Below are 14,841 nucleotides of genomic sequence, written 5' to 3' on the forward strand. Positions count from 1 at the left end.
GTCACTCCTTGGTTTCCACCAGTCCACTGTCGTTACTGGCTGAGCTCTTTGAGGCTGCGCAGCGAGCTGGCACAGCTGGTGATGAGGCTGCACAGCTGGATGCTCGCCTCCAGCGACGATGAACTCTGTAGCTGGGTGGTGGCCCAGCGAAGTTTAGTGAGAACTGCTTCCTCTGCTTCCTGCAGCACAGGTCGGAGGGTGGAGCTCTGAGGAGAAACGGGGGGACGAATGGGCGTCAGCGTTGCGGTGGGGGCGGCAGGAGCTGAAGGAGCCGGGACAGCCGGCGGAGGCAGAAGGGCTCTTCCACCAGCAGCAGCTCCCTCGCAGTGCTCTGGTCGAGGCTGAGCAACCGTCCCACCTGACTGACTGCTGCTGGCACCTCCGTTGAGCTGAGCGGCGTGGGTCGGTGGAGGGGACTGGGCTGCGAGCTGCCGTTCTCTCACCTGAGTCAACGCAGCCTGAGCATTCAGAGCTGAGAGAGGAAACAACGAGGAGAGACTGACATGAGGGATTTACTGCAAGATGTTTGAGAAGAAGCACGTGAGATGACAAATACAGGTGCTGGTCATAAAATTAGAATATCATGAAAAAGTTGATTTATTTCAGTAATTCCATTCAAAAAGTGAAACTTTTATATTATATGCATTCATTAAACACAGACTGATATATTTCAAATGTTTTTATTTTAATGTTGATGATTATAACTGAAAATTAATGAAAACCCCAAATTCAGTATCAAAGAAAATTTGAATATTGTGAAAAGGTTCAATACTGAAGACACCTGGTGCCACTCTAATCAGCTAGTTAACTCAAAACACCTGCAAAGGCCTTTAAATGGTCTCAGTCTAGTTCTGTAGACTACACAATCATGGGGAAGACTGCTGACTTGACAGTTGTCCAAAAGACGACCATTAACATCTTGCACAAGACACAAAAGGTCATTGCTAAAGAGGCTGGCTGTTCACAGAGCTCTGTGTCCAAGCACATTAATAAGGAGGCGAAGGGAAGGAAAAGATGTGGTAGGAAAAAAAAAGGTGTACAAGCAATAGGGATAACTGCACCCTGGAGAGGATGGTGAAACAAAACCCATTCCAAAATGTGGGAGATTCACAAAGAGTGGACTGCAGCTGGAATCAGTGCTTCAAGAACCACCACTCACAGACGTATGCAAGACATGGGTTTCAGTTGTCACATTCCTTGTGTGAAGCCACTCTTGAACAAGAGACAGCATCAGAAGCATCTCGTCTGGGACTGCTGCTGACTGGTCCAAATTTATGTTCTCTAATGAAAGTAAATTTTGCATTTCCTTTGGAAATTAAGGTCCCAGAGTCTGGAGGAAGAGGAGAGGCACAGAATCTATGTTGCTTGAGGTCCAGAGTCAAGTTTCCAGTCAGTGATGGTTTGGGGGGTCATGTCATCTGCTGGTGTTGGTCCACTGTGTTTTATGAGGTCCAAGGTCAACGCAGCCGTCTACCAGGAAGTTTTAGAGCACTTCATGCTTCCTGCTGCTGACCAACTTTATGGAGATGCAGATTTCATTTTCCAACAGGACTTGGCACCTGAACACAGTGCCAATACCAGTACCTGGTTTAAGGACAATATCCCTGTTCTTAATTGACCTGGAAACTCGCCTGATCTTAACCCCATAGAAAATCTATGGGGTATTGTGAAGAGGAAGATGTGATACACCAGACCCAACAATTCAAAGGAGCTGAAGTAGGTCTGTTGTGATAAACGATATATCAATTAATCGCATGATAAATGAAAATTATCAAACTCATTTTAATTAATTGGTTTTATCGTTTTTTCATGTCACTCTTACTACTGGACACTGGATGACAAAAGGCTCAACTCCAGTGCTCTTCACTTACCCCTCCCTTTCCCGTTTCTCTTTAAAATCTATTTTAACCATCTAAAAGCAGCTAAGCTATGAGCTAAGCTAACAGGCCGACCTCGGGGGGACCTCCGTCTATCAAAGCTCCAAAATTTATGGTTGAAACCCGTGTCTTTGTCTAAAAAGTTTATCTCCATAAAGAAGCTGAGAACTTGTTCACCGATTTTTTATTAAAAGCTTTGTGTGCCAAATGCTATGCTAAAGAGCTCAAGCCACACCGAGTGTCCACCATTTTGACAACTGAAGAACAGGAACGAGACAGCCCATGTCATGTCAAGGGGCCTCCCTCCCTGTTTTTATTAGACACACTGCTCACACCCTCACTATCCATCCATCGGTTCAAATGGTCTTATACTGCCATCAGTGGTCAAAAAAGGTACTACACACAAAAATTAACCAACATTTCTTCTTAAATTTGACGATAATTACTAATTATCGTCAAATTTCAAACAATATTATTGTTTAGCACAATAATTTCTGAGACAATTAATTGCCCAGCAAAATTTGTTATTGTGACAGGCTTAAGCTGAAGGCCACTATCAGAACAACCTGGGCTCTCATAATACCTGAGCAGTGCCACAGATATATCGACTCCATTAATACCGAGCTGCAGTCTGACATGTAGAAGTCCTATGTTTGTAAAGCCAGAGATTCAAGTACCACCATGAGCCTAAAAATGTTTTATAGTTAACCAACATTTTTCAGTCAGGTCATCTGGATGGTTTCTTTGTTTGTTTTTTTTGTGCTGAAACGTTTCACCTTCATCAGTCAAAAAAACACACAACACAAAACTGATTCTTTCCCCAACAGCTTACTCCAAAATGGAACAAACCAGTTATGTTGGTGCTAAGATGGTCTCTTTGTCACGCCCCCCTCCTCCGGTGCCGGCCCTCTTCCTGAGAAGGGGGTCTCTGCAGACCAAAAGTGGGCGTTTCTGGCGAATAGGCGTTTATGGACGGCGAACACTGATTGGCTAACAGTATTTAATAGGCGTTTGTCGGCGGCGAACACTGATTGGCTGTGGGTAACCCTCAAAGTCACGAGTCATTGATGAGGTAACGTTTCTTTGCGATATTTGACAAAGAAATATGGTTTATTGTACTTATAAAGTATGTTATGTTTTCACTTATGCATATTATTGAAGTACGTTTATTGTAGGTCACGATAGTTTCGACCGTTCTCTCGTTGTTGTCGTAACGCACTGAGGTAAAGTGAACCTCCACTCGGCTCCTTTTCAAAATAAAAGCTGAAAATAAAAGTTCTTAATACTTGAAAAATAAATATTTAAAAGCTGTGTATAACTGAAAAATATGAAAAAAATAAATAAATAAAAGTTGTTATTAGCTGAAAAATAAATAAATAAAAGCTGTTAATTATATCTATGTCTTTCTGCCATGTCAGGGACCTCTCTCACTTCAGACTGACTCTAGAAGACCCCAAGATGTTGCCCAACAATGTTGACCAACATCTGATGTTGACTTTCATTACTCAATAATGAGTAATAACTTATTCAATAAAAAGTCTGTAATTTGTCAATAATAGTCAATAATTCATTCAAGAATAGATTATGGGTGTTTGGTATGGCTCAGTGGCTAAAATGGGTTGGATGTTAGAGAAATTACTTAATTTTCAATTACCTGAATGCACAAATTCCTTCATTTATAGTTAAACTTTAGGAAATCAACTTTTTTTTTCTTGTGAAAAAAATATCAAAATTAACTTTAAAATCCAATCCAGGATTAAGTAACAACTAGCAACACCCTAACTGTACTATGTTCTGTGTTTCCAACAGATGCTACGATGACTTCTAAAAATGGATGTCCCAATAAACACAATAAAAAAAATTCAATGATGCATCAAATGTTGTCTGAGTATGTTTTAAGGTAATAACAAATGTGAAATCTGGAAAACAAAGAGAATTCCTGAATCTGTCTTGTGTGCTTTGATGTGTACATAAGTTTATTGGAGGTCCTGAAACAACTTTTCTGAGAACACAAAGATTTTTATTTTACCTTTGGCCAAGATGTCAGTTTGAAATCAGGCTGCTTACTGCAAAACCAAGAGGGTTTTTTAAGACAGACAGTCTTCATTTGTATTGTTTTGTCGACTAAGCTAAATGTAATTTCTAAAATATGGATAAATCTGATGTCATCATGCAGCATGAGCAACTGGGTACAGGTGTGAGGGCCAAAAGTCTGGTTATGTACTGACTCCTAAATGTGCTGGTTTTCTACTGAAACATGGAGTAGGGTTGACCTTTAAAATGTGAGACAGCTGAGGAAGTTAACCAGTAAACAGAATACCTGCTCCAGTTGCAGAAATCTTACAGAAACTGACAAATCACTCATCTGCAGTGACTGCAGGTTGAACAAGAAAATGTGAAGTTAAAGGAAACCTCCTTTGTCCCAAGGCCAGTTTAAGTATCATTAATATTTTTCTTTCTTTATGAATCGATTGTAACTTTGTTCACATTTTTCAACAACCAAAATGGAATTTGTTTTTTTAATGTTATGGCTAGGTATTAAAAAAAACCCTGACATTTAGCTCTCCCCACTACCCAGTTATGTTGCTCTTATTTTGAAATGTAACCGGAAGTTCTGTGTTAAGAGAGTCGAAAAAAGAAGTTATGGAGACGCCGCGGCAGTATACTGGAGCGATGTCCAACCGAGACGCCGCTAATGTCGAACCGGTTAACACCATAGACATAATATGCCTGTGGTTAACACAATCTGCCAATAACGCCTTGTTTTTAGACATCATGTGTCTGTGGTTACGGCATTTTATCGTTCAGCCTTTTTTTTTCTATCGTTCAGCCTTTTTTTTTCTATCGTCCAATCAGATGTGGCCATCCAGACACGCCCATTTTTCTATCGTCCAATCAGATGTGGCCGTCCAGACACGCCCATTTTTCTATCGTCCAATCAGATCCGGCCGGCCAGAAACGCCCATTTTCCTATCGTCTAATCAGATATGACCGCCCAGATACGCCCACTTTCCTATAGTCCAATCAGATATGAGCGCCCAGATACGCCTTCCGAATTTGCCTGCAGAGACCCCTTCTTGCTCTTCCTTGTCAACAGTCATGTCAAACTGGTTCAAAACCAACAAAGTCTATGCTCAATAATCCAGGTATACAAAAAAAAAAAAACTGTCCAGATGACCTGACTGAAAATTGCTGAATCGTATACCTGGATTATTGAGCATGGACTTTGTTGGTTTCATAGTTAACAATTATAGAGCCAGTTAAATGGCTTAAAACACAATAAATATAGAATCATACTGATAAGCAGTGAGCAAGGGAGTAGTGGTGCAGAGGTTAGAGAAGGTGGGCCTGTGATCAGAAGATCGCTGGTTCAACATCCCAGTACCGAGTCCGACAACATCAAAATTTGGGTGGGATAGGTGAAATACCCACACCTGCCTCCACCCTCACTTGCCCCACTCTGGGCCCTTGATCAAGGCCCTTAACCCCCACCATCTGCTCTCCCGGGCACCCTAGAAAGCAGCTCTGTGCTCCACACAGAGGGCTATGGTAGCTCGGTAGTTGCGTCAGGAAGAGCACCCAGTGTAAAAATAATTGCAGAGTCTTTGTGCGACTTAGTTTGCTGTGGCGACCCCTCAAGAAGGGAGCAGCCGAAAGAAGGAAAAAAAAAAAAAAAACTTTATATGTAGTGACCTGACTTCTAGGCATGAGTCAGTGCATCAAAATCAAAATGGCGTCGACGTCATTTTGAATGTGGCAGAACGGGATTTGATTCGGCGCCTTCTCGCCGAGAGGCAACAGCTCTACCAACTGCGTCACCGTGCCACCCCCTACATAAACCACTGATTAAAATGGAACAATATTCAATTATTCATGTTCTTAATAAATACCTAAAACTTTATTTGTGTCACCACATGATTTAAGCAAAATTACATTGCATAAAACAATACAGTAGCAAAATACACATGATAACCCTGGAGGAAAAAAATGATGAAATTTAGGGAGAAAATTATTAAAAAAAATAAGTTTACCAGGGTTGTCTTTGTCGATATCAGAGTCCAGCTCCTGACATGAGACGCAGTAGTTTTTCTGCTGTTTGTCCTGAAGAAGAATAGTCTGGAAACACAAACAAGAATATATAAATTAAAACAACACACTCATTCAACTCAGACCTACGAACGAGCCTCCTGCACTCACCCCACACGCGTCACAGCACTCTCCCAGCATCCTGTATCCTTTCAGAAGGTAATCTCCCATCAGTTTGCTGATTTTGTCCTGTCGCTCCCTGCGAGCTTGGATCACCTTCATCTCTGCCTCACTTGGAGGCTCCCACTCAAAGTCTTCCTCATCTGCAGGTCGAAAAACAACAACGAGGTCAACACAACTACAAAACCGCAGATAGCTACACTTCAGTGTGCGTTTGCAAACACATAGCACTGTGCGTGTCCATATTTGGGGAAATTATATATTTTGATATTATTACAATTCAAATGGCTTTTAAAAAACACGTCAGTGTTTAACCCTGGCGGTCAGAGTTCCATTTTAATTAAGAAGAGTGTATCTGTCAGGACACAACACTTAGCAAGCAAGTCGAGGTGACGACCAAATAACGACGTGTTTTACGGTGAGGACAACAATTCAATTAAAAAGTCTCCGTAATATAAACGCCTAATTGAAAGTCGAACGAACACCCAAAAAACAGCACAGCTAAACGGGAAACGTGTCCACGTTAGCGGGATGATAACAGTTAAGTTTACAGACCTCCATTCAAAGCCATGTTGCTTCAGAGCTATACGTGCTGCGTGATGACGTCAAGGGTCATCGCTGTCTTCTTCCTCTGTCTCAGTGAAACGTTACAGCGGATTGGAGCGCCCTCTGCAGGCAAAATTGGTAATATAATTAAATAAACAAGCAAATTCAGGCTCGGATAAGTTCTTAATTAAGATAAAACAACCAAATATTAGAATAAATACGGATGTTTTTCTCTTTCCTCATAAACCCCCCACTCATTAGAGTAAAAAATAAGATCAGAAGAGAAGTAATTTGTATGAAAGGCACTGCAGGCTCAAAACTTATGGAAGGACATTGAACTAAAGAAACTTGTAAGAAAATCAACCAACATCCACTGTTTTTTGCAGCTGAGTGGATGGAAAATCTTTAAAACCATCTTTTGCTCATAGTGCTTGAACTGTTTGTGTTTGTTTTTAATAGCCAAAAGTATAACACATAAGGATACCCAAAATAATGGCAGGTGCCCAAACACAATGCTTATGAACAATATAGCAATGGAAATGTGTGATGGGGGATGCAGTGATTGTGATTTTGAGCAAAAGAATGTCTATGCCATTCATTAAAAAATACCAAATATAAGCAATGGAATGCACACTATTGTACATGTTGTCAAGATACAGACACTGTAAAAGGTTTTTGCAACATCTCTAGAATTAAATTCATAACGTAATGCTGCTCTGCTGCCTTTTTATCTTACATTTTAACCATAAATACACAACACAATTAGTTAAACACACATCCTCCCATTTCAAATATCTTCTTCTTCTTTTGGCTGTTCCCTCTTCAGTTGTCGGTACAGCGAATAATCCTCCTCCATCTCACTCTGTCCTCTGCATCCTCTGTCCTCACTCTAACTACCTCAATGTCCTCTCTAACTGCATCCATATATCTCCTCTTTGGCCTTCCTCTTTGTTGTTTTCCTGGCAGCTGCATTTCAAACATCATTTTACCAGTGTACAGTATTCCAATCGCTCTTCTGTCCTGTCATTGCCCCAATTCTTCTCTGATTCCCTCATCATCTGGATAGCTTCTTGCACTTCATCATCTCACCACCAGGTTTCCTTATCATCCTTTCTCTGTCCAGATGACACCAAGTACCTTCTTACCCGTCTCTCTGATTACTGTTGCTGTAGTAGTCCAGTCATCTGGAATCTCATTCTTACTACTCGGAGTCTTTAACTGCTCCTCTCTGAGTTCCTCACAGCATCCTTCCTTCCTCAAAATCTACTATTTGGTCTTCTTTTTTATTTCACTCTGTCATTTTCTTCACCACAACACATCCTGCACACAACCCTCCAATGCTTTCTGGCCACGCTGTCTCCTGCCACAACCTTACAGTCCCCAATCTCCCTCAGGTTTCCTCTTTTACACAGAATGTAGTTGACGTGCGTACTCCTGCCTCCACTCTTATAGGTCACTCTATGTTCCTCCCTCTTTTGGAAACAAGTGTTGACTGCAGCCATTTCCATTCTCTTGGCAAAATCCACCACCCATCTCCTTCCTGGTTTATTTCCTTGACACCAAACCTACCCATCACTTCCTCATCCCCTCTGTTTCTTTCACCAACATGTTCATTCAGGTTTGCTCCAATCATCACTCTCTCCTCCCTGGGAATACTCTCTATCACTTCATCCAGATCCTTCCAGAATTTATCTTTCTCCTCAACCTCACATCCAACCTGTGGAGCATAACCACTGACAACGTTTAACATCAGACCTTCTACTACTTCTACCTTCAGACACATCACCCCATCTGACACTCTTTCACCTCTACTACATTCTTTGTAAACTCCTCCTTCACAGTACATGGTACAATGACAATAAAAAATTCTTCTTCTTCTTCCACCAGCCCTTCTCCATTTCTCTTTCCATCCACACCGTTGTAAAACAGTTTAAACCCTGCACTTGCACTTTGTCTCTTGGGCACATAAAACATCTACCTTCCTTCTCTGCATCATGTCAGCCAGCTCTCTATCACTGTCCCCACATTTAGAGTTACAACCCTCAGTCCTGCATTCTTGACTTTCCTGTTTTCCCTCTCTCTCTTGGCCCTTTTCTCTCCTTGTAGTCTTCAACTAACTGTAGCACAATTTCTGCTGGCACCATTTGTCAACATCACTTTCCGATCTGGTATGGTGTCATTTGAACAAACTCTCATGCTTGTTATGGCAAAATTGTTATAGACCGGATGCCCTTTCTGACACAGCCCTCATCATTTATCCTGGCTGGACCATCGCAAGAGAGAAACCTGGTTTAGAGTGAAAATAAAAGACACATTTGAAGCAGTAACTTATTTCAACACTGTGGGAAAAACCTTATTTCAGAACCACGGACAGAGACAGTGAAACGCCTGACCAACACACCTGTGGAAGTTGTTAGACACATAATATGATTTTAAAAAGTTTTCTGTTTATATATATATATAAACTTTGTAGTCAATGCCTATACAAGAAATAAATCACACCTTTAAAATATTTTTAAAAGAGATTTTATTGCATGTTGAGATTTTTGAAAAGTCCAATAAAATAAAAAGTTTCACAATAAACTATTTATTTGTTCTCAACAGGTCAGTGTATCACAGTATTTGAATGCACATTGGTTTTATGGGCTTTAGACTTATTTCCTATTTTGTGCACATCATAATTTTAAAATAACACAAGTCCACTTCTGGGAGTTTCGTACAGAATTTGATTTTTTTTTTTGTGAAACAAGTACTCTCTACAGCTAAATAACATTACTAAATGAACAAAAACAACAAAAAGCTGTGAAGGGGATTAGTATTTCCTCTTATATCCTTATGCGTTGAAAAGATTTTCTTCTGCTGATCATTTATTGTTATTTCCTTGACACACATCATTTTCTTCTTCTTTTGTTTATTGTCACATCCTTCGAATGTCTTGCTGAATTTCTTTGATCGTCCTCTCAGCTTGCAGGGCAACCTCCTTTCTGGAAAAAAAAGTAGTTTCTATTTAACTTAACTGCAACCATACACATTAAATTCATGCAAAAATGAATATAAATTATTTTTTAACTCAATTAACTGAAAAGTACAACTCATAACAATGAAGATGAAATAAACGGGCAGCACCAACACAAACTACAAGACGTACTTACAGCGACGTGCCGTTCTTAATCTACTCATTTTGGAGGCATTCAAAAAAAGGGAAAAGTTGGATGAGAATGTAAAACTCTGAGCTGTAATCTACTAAACTATAAACTTGTTTTAGAAAAATATACCTTGAGGTTTTTCGTGCATGAGGTTCAGTGGCAGCTCCACTGTGACATCACTGTGCAGAAAAATAAACCGGCTAATCAGCACTGAGGAACAAGCGCAAATTATTGGTAATTACCTGCAATAAAGCTGCTGTGATAGATGTTGCTTACCTGGCGGTGAGGGTTCCCATCAGGCTGTAGATCAGAGGGACATTGTGAGTTTTTCATCCTTGTTTCTTGTGACAGAAATGGTTCAAACAGACAGACTCACCCAGCTCCAGCCACCATGAGGTTAATTTTAATCTTGTAGGAAACCAGAATACCCAGCACCTCCTTTTCTATATTCTTCTTCAGCCTGTGAAGGTGGAATCAGAGGGATTTAAGGGATTAGCAGGTTTAATTTAGTTAAGGGTGCTACTTTGACACAGCGCACATGCTGAGCAGCATTTAAAAGAAGCTGCTGCAAATGCAAAGGCTATAAAAGTTGAAACTGGTGAAACTAAATTATTCTTCTTTGTGTACTGACACAGTGGTGGAGGCCAAGTTTGTGTCCTCGTCCTTCAGCCTCCCGTCCAGGGCCAGCCCTCTTTTCTCCTTGTTTTCAGACAGACTGGGTGTGATGCACACAGTTTTCTCGAAGGTGCTGTTGGGCTCCACTGTCTCCCTGAAACACGATAAAACGCAAATAAATAAACCAGCGCGTCACTCTGGATTTGTATCCTTTGTGTGCTTTTGGTGTCTTCTGGACGTACGCGATCTCCTGGGTGAAGACGGTTTTGGTGTATTTGTCTGCTGAGTAGAGGATGATGTCGGTGGTTTGATCCACTGTGAGACAAAGCAACAAAGATTAATAATCCGGTTGTGCTCTATTGACAATCGCAGAATTTAATCTGGTCAAAGTGTTTCTTTTTGCAAAAGCACCCACCGGTGATTTTAAATTTCTTCACCGTTTTGTTGCTCTCGTTATTGATTTTGAGTTTGATTGGGATGGCCTCACCGTGAAAGTAGAGCTGTGGGAAACCAAATGATATTTGGTGACGATATGATATCAATGATAAATGATATTTGTTCATTGTTGTAGCTGAGTGTGGAGGATGCATGGACAATAAAACCTTTGCCACTCACATCTTTGTCCATCGATGCCTCGAAGTGAACCGGTTTGTCGGACATCATGAAGCTTTTGCAGATGTCAGCCTTGGGCCCGGGGCCCACCTGAGACGGGGCGTACTGGATTTTACGAACAACGAGACGAGCAGTGTCCCTGTTTGGGCAAAAGGGAGAGGGAATTGTCAAGCATGCAGATTAGTGACACACAGCTGAAATGGGAGTTCAATTTAGGAGTGAAGATAGAAAGTTTACCCACTTCTTTTCAATCTTTTCATCAGGGTTATCCTTCTCCTTGGCCATGTAAGTTTTCACTTCAAAGTCAACACCGCAAGCCTGGAGAGAGAAGTTCACCACTTCACGTTCATGCCTTTACGTAATAAAAAGGTGTCAGCACAAACGAAGGCTTACCTTCCCCTTGTCTTCTGGCGCAGGCTGCAGAGAGACTGAGCATGGCAGGTTGTTGGGAATCTAAAGAAGAAACAAGACATTTATAGCAGCAGAATTATTTTTATTAGTTCATTCACAAAGCTAAATGTTCAGATATTAATTAAACTTGAACGTTCCCGGGGAAACTTTGACGGGGACTGCCACGTTGCGGCCATTTTAAAATTTTTGATTTGACAGTACTGTGTTGGGGTTTGCTCTCAGCTACCACCACACCAAATTTCAGCTCAATATGGCAACAAATCAATGTCTTTTATTCTTTTTCTTCTTAAATTTTAAGGTATGGTGGCCATTTTGAGTTTTTGATTTGGATTCAGTATGTGATGGGGAACGTTTTCAGTTATAACCACACCAAATTTCAGGACTATATGTGTAAAAGTAGCTGTGTTAAAGCCGGTTAAATGTAGCTTTGGTGGCCATCTTGGACTTTTGATTTGCAGTCAGGTCCTATGAGGGATCACTCTCAGCTACCAATACAACAAATTTCACCCAAATTGCTCTAAAAACCTCTTGAGTTATATCCATTTGAAATTAGCGTTGGCGACCATCTTCAAGTTTTAGATTTGGATTCAGAAGGTGTTGTGCATCACGATCAGGTACCACCACACCAAATTTCAGCTCAATATCTTTTACAATTGTTGAGTTATTGTATTTTTACCTTTTAGTTAAGGCAGCCATCTTGTATCTTTTATTTGCATGAGGATTGTATAACAGCTCGCTCTCAGCTACGACCATGCCAAATTTCAGCTGAATATATCAAAGACTGACTGAGTTATGTGCTTTCTGAGAATCATGTTACAAAATGGGTGGCTTCCTTTCAATGACAAACATTTTTATTATTTTATTTTGTTGAATAAAAATGATAGTTTTATGTCATATTTATCTTTATTTTATCACAAAAAGATCCTGAAAACAGTGTTATACATATGCTTAGTCAAGTAAAAAGTGCTTCTTTTGATTCTTTTGAGTGATTTCACAGCTTACAGTTAATGACAACATCACGTGATCGACACGCCCTTACAGAGAAAGCACACGGACGTTACATGTCCTGCTTCTAACATGTAAAGCTCTAAGCAATCAAGCTCCATTTTCTATTAAAGATCTTCCTGTTCTATATTGTTGCACTTGCATTCAAACAGCAGGTTTACTTGTGGTTCCTAGAGTTTCAAAAAGTAGAATGGAAAGCATCCGACTCCTCTCTTGTGGAATCAATTTCTAGTTTTTGTCTGTGAAGGCTGACACCGTGTTTACCTTTAAGACTGCGTCTAAGACTTGAATTTATTTTTATAAATCATTTAGCTGGGGTTCGTTTGGGTTTCCTTGGCTATCCCTTAGTTTTGCTGCTATAGCAGGGTTTCCACGGGGCATTAAAAAAACATTAAAAGTCATTAAATGGATTTAGCCAAATTGAAGACTTAAATGGCATTAAAAAGCATTAAATTTGAATCTTAGTGGTATTTGATATTTTTCATTTGTTGTGGAAACATTAGATGAGTGATTATGAAACCTCTCAGCCAGACTCGTTCATCCGATATATTAGTGTTTTATTAGAGTAACACCTGGAACCATTATTAATTGTTTCTGACTATCAGAAGATCACAAGAAATTGTACATTTTTTCCAACCATTTGTTTCTTTTTTTTTTAAAACTTTTTTGTGATATTAATATTTTGTTGAACAAGCTGCACCATCTAAAAACTGCAGTCTGTAACTTAAGCTCATCAAATAATTTACTTCTGTTAATCATGACTGAGGCGGCACGATGGCTCAGTTGGTAGAACCGTTTCCTCTCAGCGAGAAGGTCACTGGATGCTGGGAGCTTTTCTGGGTGGAGTTTGCATGTTCTCTCTGTGCATGTGTGGGCTTTCTCCAGTTTCCTCCCACAGCCTAAAAACATACGTTAGGCTAATTGGTAACTCTAAATTGTCCCTAGGTGTGAGTGAGAGAGTGAACGGTTGTCTCTATGTGTCCCTGTGATGGACTGGGCACCTGTCCAAGGTGTCCCCTGCCTCTCGCACAGTGACTGCTGGATTTTGGCACCAGTGGCCCCCGCGACCCAAAAAGGAAGAAGCAGTAAAGATAATGGATGGATAGTCATGACTGATTTAACACATGGACCAGTCTTTAAACTCTTCACATACGTCAAAGGAGAAGGGGTACGCGTTGTCGCCCGCCTTCTTCAGCAGGGTGTCGTGCATCTCGCTGAGTTCAGGCTTGGTGCCGTCAGGGTACAGTTGGGTTTGCAAGAGCCAGATGTCCTTCCTGAAGCATAGGCCCATCACGTCCAGGTCTTCACTGCCGTAACGGAAGGCACATGCCAGCTGTATGAAAACTGCCCACATGAAACCAGACATTTATTGTTCGTCCAAATGACTCAACCAAGCTAAGGGAAAAAGTAAAATATTTATTGTATTACCTTTTCGATCACCAAGCTCAGCTGGTTCAACTTTCACAACACCATCTGAAAAGGTAAGATTATAATTCAAATCCTGACAGCGCTGCTGGACACTCAGAGAAAATAAACCAATTGAAGAAAACTCACCTAATCTGTCCACTTTGTTGATATGATCCACATAATCTCTCTTCCCCAGGTACAGGGTCAGCTGTTGGACACATGGAAACAGTTTAAACTTTCAGAACTTACAAAACGTCAATGTGAGTATCCAAACAAGAAACGAACACTGACCCCTCCATTGCCACTGGTCTTCTTGAAAACCCTGCAAACAGAAAGAGGAGAACCACAAGGTTTGGACTTTCAAGAAAACTGAATAACATAAAAACTGGTTTAATGTTCATTTTAATTAATTCAGATCCTTTTCCAACTCATCCAGTTTTCGTTTTCTTGTTTTTGCATGCCCCATAATAATATGTATCTTACATTTTTATTGTTAGAGCAAGTATTTATGTATAGAAAGCTCCAAAATGTTGCAGAACTTGTGTCATTGAAGAAGTGGAAAATCTCCAGCACAGTTACAGTCAGAATTCACTGGATATAAAGAGTTGTTTAAGGTTCAAATGAAAAAATAAAAACCCGTGGCAGAAGGTCCAGGATTTCTTTATTCCACATCATCCAGTTAAGAATTGCTAAATGTGGAGCAGCTTTACCTCACCCAGCTTGGATTGAAAGGTTGGGTCGGGTGAGGCAGCCACATTTGGTGTGACAGTGCCCAGAAATAGCTGATAACCTGCGTGCTCTCATGTCAAGCTGATTACGAGACGTGAAGCCTGTGTTAAACAACATATCACCACCTAAACCTCTCCAAATAAATGCCTTACTACTAACTGTCATTTTTAGGAGCTGGTCTTTAGCCCTGACGTAGCATCTTTTAATTCCTGTATTATATATATATATATATATATATATATATATATATATATATATATATATATATATATATATATATATATATA

The 14,841-nt window shown here is 40.4% G+C and overlaps 2 protein-coding genes across 2 annotated transcripts in view; both read right to left on the reverse strand.

Annotated features, from left to right (window-relative positions):
- Positions 1–6: 6 nt before the first annotated feature.
- Positions 7–6,713, reverse strand: znrd2 (zinc ribbon domain containing 2). Its single transcript, XM_037687319.1, has 4 exons — positions 6,639–6,713; positions 6,075–6,226; positions 5,909–5,993; positions 7–472 (listed from the first exon to the last, which is right to left on the reverse strand). The coding sequence occupies exons 1-4, from the start codon at positions 6,652–6,654 to the stop codon at positions 33–35; spliced, it is 693 nt and encodes a 230-aa protein (XP_037543247.1). The 5' UTR covers positions 6,655–6,713; the 3' UTR covers positions 7–32.
- Positions 6,714–9,211: 2,498 nt separating this feature from the next.
- The window catches only part of LOC119419949 (arrestin-C), an 8,664-nt gene continuing 3,034 nt past the window's right edge, over positions 9,212–14,841 (reverse strand). Inside the window, exons 3-17 of the mRNA XM_037687320.1 lie at positions 14,117–14,147; positions 13,973–14,033; positions 13,847–13,891; positions 13,572–13,762; positions 11,396–11,455; positions 11,244–11,320; positions 11,006–11,141; positions 10,806–10,890; positions 10,633–10,705; positions 10,407–10,544; positions 10,152–10,235; positions 10,052–10,075; positions 9,905–9,954; positions 9,782–9,801; positions 9,212–9,613 (exon numbers count right to left, since the gene is read on the reverse strand). Of these exons, the coding sequence (XP_037543248.1) occupies positions 9,797–9,801; positions 9,905–9,954; positions 10,052–10,075; positions 10,152–10,235; positions 10,407–10,544; positions 10,633–10,705; positions 10,806–10,890; positions 11,006–11,141; positions 11,244–11,320; positions 11,396–11,455; positions 13,572–13,762; positions 13,847–13,891; positions 13,973–14,033; positions 14,117–14,147 (1,060 nt within the window). The 3' untranslated portion in view covers positions 9,212–9,613; positions 9,782–9,796. The remainder of the gene's footprint in view (positions 9,614–9,781; positions 9,802–9,904; positions 9,955–10,051; positions 10,076–10,151; positions 10,236–10,406; positions 10,545–10,632; positions 10,706–10,805; positions 10,891–11,005; positions 11,142–11,243; positions 11,321–11,395; positions 11,456–13,571; positions 13,763–13,846; positions 13,892–13,972; positions 14,034–14,116; positions 14,148–14,841) is intronic.

Source organism: Nematolebias whitei, chromosome 14 (genome assembly GCF_014905685.2).
Source record: "Nematolebias whitei isolate Nwh7 chromosome 14, NemWhi1, whole genome shotgun sequence".
NCBI lineage: Eukaryota > Metazoa > Chordata > Actinopteri > Cyprinodontiformes > Rivulidae > Nematolebias > Nematolebias whitei.

Coding starts and splice junctions, on each gene's coding strand:
- znrd2 (XM_037687319.1), bottom strand. Junction 5,994..6,074: donor AGTGCTGTGACGCGTGTGGG/GTGAGTGCAGGA, acceptor TTGTGTTTCCAG/ACTATTCTTCTTCAGGACAA. Junction 473..5,908: donor TATCGACAAAGACAACCCTG/GTAAACTTATTT, acceptor TTCCTCTCTCAG/CTCTGAATGCTCAGGCTGCG.